We start from the raw sequence: 2,941 nt of genomic DNA, 5'->3' as shown, positions 1-2,941 counted from the left end.
ATAGTGTGAGCCAATGAATTGGCCTTAAATATAAATATGTAATGAATCCACACCATTCCCGCAGAAGGAAATTGCACAGATTTAGGTACTTCCTTTATTTGAGACTGCGACGTTGAAAATAATTACCGTGATTATGTTATTCTTTCTGAAAGTACAGGTCCACATACAGTTCAAAGCGAGACGAATATTTTGGGAACTGTTTTGGCCATGTGAGGTCCACGTCCTCCTTTACCCGAATAAATATTTTAGAGCCCTGTATGATCATAAAATTTAAGCACCCATGTTTCCATTCTTATCCTGGCCTTAAAATAGTTTCTCACAATCCATCGAAAAGCACAATTGACTGTGGTACATTGAACCAATACGACGTTGTAACAGAGAATATATTTTATACCTGTAAATCGATTCTCTTTGATAAACTATATATGACTGTCCACTGCAGATGAGACAGCATTCAATCCGTAAACACTAAAGTACATTTTTATTTAGGGAACAGACTCGTTTCGTCGCCATAAGCAACTCATAACAGACACGTTGTTTACTCCCCCGCCCTTCATTTAAACGAGGTTCACTACATTTTTCAACAGTCAAGCAGCCAAGACAGCAGCCATGACAAGATATGAGAGATTCGTTGTGTTCATGATCATATTTTCTTTAGCAGGAGAACTGCAGTTGGGTTTATCCCATGACAGCATTCAGCATATAATTACCTACAGATTCTTTAATCAGCTTAAATCTGGGATACCCAAGTCTTGCAGAGGAAAGGCGTTCTATACTTACGATAGCTTTATCAATGCAACTAAAGCAAAGGGTTTTGCAGGTTTTGGCACCACCGGAACTCTTGTGGTTCGCAAAAGAGAGCTGGCCGCTTTCTTTGCGCATGTGGCTCACGAGACTGAAAGTAAGCCAGTTTAACAATACTTTTACTATTCTTCTTGTAATGTTTTCAAAAGATCATTATATTTTTTTTCAAAGTTAACAACCTTTAAATTTAATTTTATCAACCAAAACTCTTAGGATTACGGTTCAATGTAACGAGCCTTATCAACTTGGCACTACAGTTCTTTCCTATTTAATGATAAACCTTTTGATTATCAACTGGGCATGCTTTTGATGATAATGTATTTGCAGATTTGTGCTACGTGGAAGAAATATACAGAGGGATTTACTGTGAGCCTTCTAAAGGATGGCCGTGTAAGAATGGTAACCGTTACTTCGGTCGGGGTCCTCTGCAGTTAACCTGGTATCGATCTTCTTACTAGTTCTTACGATTAAATCTTTTCAAGTCGTTCTAATAATACATATATATGAATGGGTGTCTTGTTTGGCATTATTTTTAGGAATTCCAACTATGGGGCAGCAGGAAAATACTTGGGACTGCCCCTGCTGAATGACCCAGGGCTGGTGGCCCAGAAACCAGACATTGCTTTCAAGACGTCAATATGGTATTGGATGGTGAAGAGCAAATGCCACAGTGCCATGACTTCCTTGAGAGGAGAGGGCTTTGCAGGGACTATCAGAGCCATCAATGGTGGAGAATGTAAGGGAGGGCTACCCGGTGCGGTGCAAGATAGGGTCAATTTGTATAGGAAGGTGTGTCTCTTGCTGGGAGTTAGCACTGGCCCTAATCTCTATTGTTAGAATTCCTTTCACTGTTGACTCTTGGCTTAATGATGAAACTCCAAACCTATATTTGTTGACATGGGAAGCAAAATGTTAATGTGCTTCTAGATCTTATTATGTTCGATGGCACGTTAAGCGTGGCGTTGAATGATCAGTGTCTGTATCTTGAACAAAAATCTAGAGAGCTTAATAAAGGAGGCACTTGTTTTGAATTACAAAAATACAGTAGTGTGGCTTTCTTTCCACTTTCCCGTTTACCAAAAATACTCACAAGATTTATTGTGTTTTCCAATGACTCTTCCCTTGGTTTTTGTATCCACATCATGTTTCCAGGGTAATTTCTAGACTAAGAAATTTGGGTAAATGACTTTCTTTTTTAAAGTTGTAAATAATCATCTATTCTTAATCACAAACCATGTGACCACCCACCGATGATCTATTTCTTGAGATGTGACATTCTTAATCAGATGTCACTGTCTTCATTTTGTTCTCTCCTTTCTTCTGACCTCTTTTTTGCTTTGTGTCACTTTTCTAGTGTTCACGGTGAAATTTGTACACCATGTTATTTATCATTTAATTTAATTTTGTTTTAATTTTTATCAAATGTTTAGATATTATTTCTTGCGAAGTTTTATATATATATATGGTTGATTACAATAAACAATGTATTAAAAATTAAGAGTAAGGGGTGACAAAATACTCTTTAAAGCAAATCAAGAAGGTTTACAGAATAATTTTGAAAGTATAAGGCAACGAATATATAGACATATCCCATGATAGAAAAATTTCCACAAAACTTGTCATTACTATGTTTTTGATAAGGATAAATGGGTTTTACAAGGACTCGAAACCTAAAGATTTACAATAGCCAGCCAACAGCCAATTCGGCAAGAAACATCAGCAAAACAGGAGAGCAACCTCAAACAGAAACAAAAACAAAAGAAACACAGACATACAAGCCAAAGAGAAAAAACTCTCAGTTAAGCAAGAGCACCAGATCTTTGTTCTTTTGGATGGAAATCATGTTGATTTCCTCAAGCTCCTCGATGATGAATCTGGAGGTACCCTTGTTGCTACTTCTAAACCTCATTCTGGAACTGGGTCCAGTGGTTTTGCTAAATCCAACAGCCACATCATCTCCTCCAAGATCTTTCACTGGGTCACTGTGGAAGGATCTATAATCAGCAACCATCTCATTAATCTTTTTAAGTCCCTCAATGCTGTTGTTCATGGCTTCTTTACTAATATCGACCAGATTCTTGAGATTTTTCTTAATCTCAGCCATGGATTGTTCCACCTTATCAATCCTTTGTTCATG

The 2,941-nt window shown here is 37.5% G+C and overlaps 1 protein-coding gene across 1 annotated transcript; it reads left to right on the top strand.

Annotated features, from left to right (window-relative positions):
- Nucleotides 1-474: 474 nt before the first annotated feature.
- LOC131070599 (endochitinase 4-like) lies at nucleotides 475-1,817 on the top strand. The gene is made up of 3 exons (XM_058006179.2): nucleotides 475-901; nucleotides 1,132-1,243; nucleotides 1,341-1,817. Exons 1-3 carry the CDS (start codon nucleotides 610-612, stop codon nucleotides 1,639-1,641), a joined length of 705 nt encoding a protein of 234 aa, XP_057862162.2. The 5' UTR covers nucleotides 475-609; the 3' UTR covers nucleotides 1,642-1,817.
- Nucleotides 1,818-2,941: the final 1,124 nt, after the last annotated feature.

The sequence above is a fragment of the Cryptomeria japonica genome, chromosome 1 (genome assembly GCF_030272615.1).
Source record: "Cryptomeria japonica chromosome 1, Sugi_1.0, whole genome shotgun sequence".
Classification (NCBI taxonomy): Eukaryota; Viridiplantae; Streptophyta; class Pinopsida; order Cupressales; family Cupressaceae; genus Cryptomeria; species Cryptomeria japonica.
Note: the sequence above shows the minus strand (reverse complement) of the source record. Positions and strands in the feature narration are given on the sequence as shown.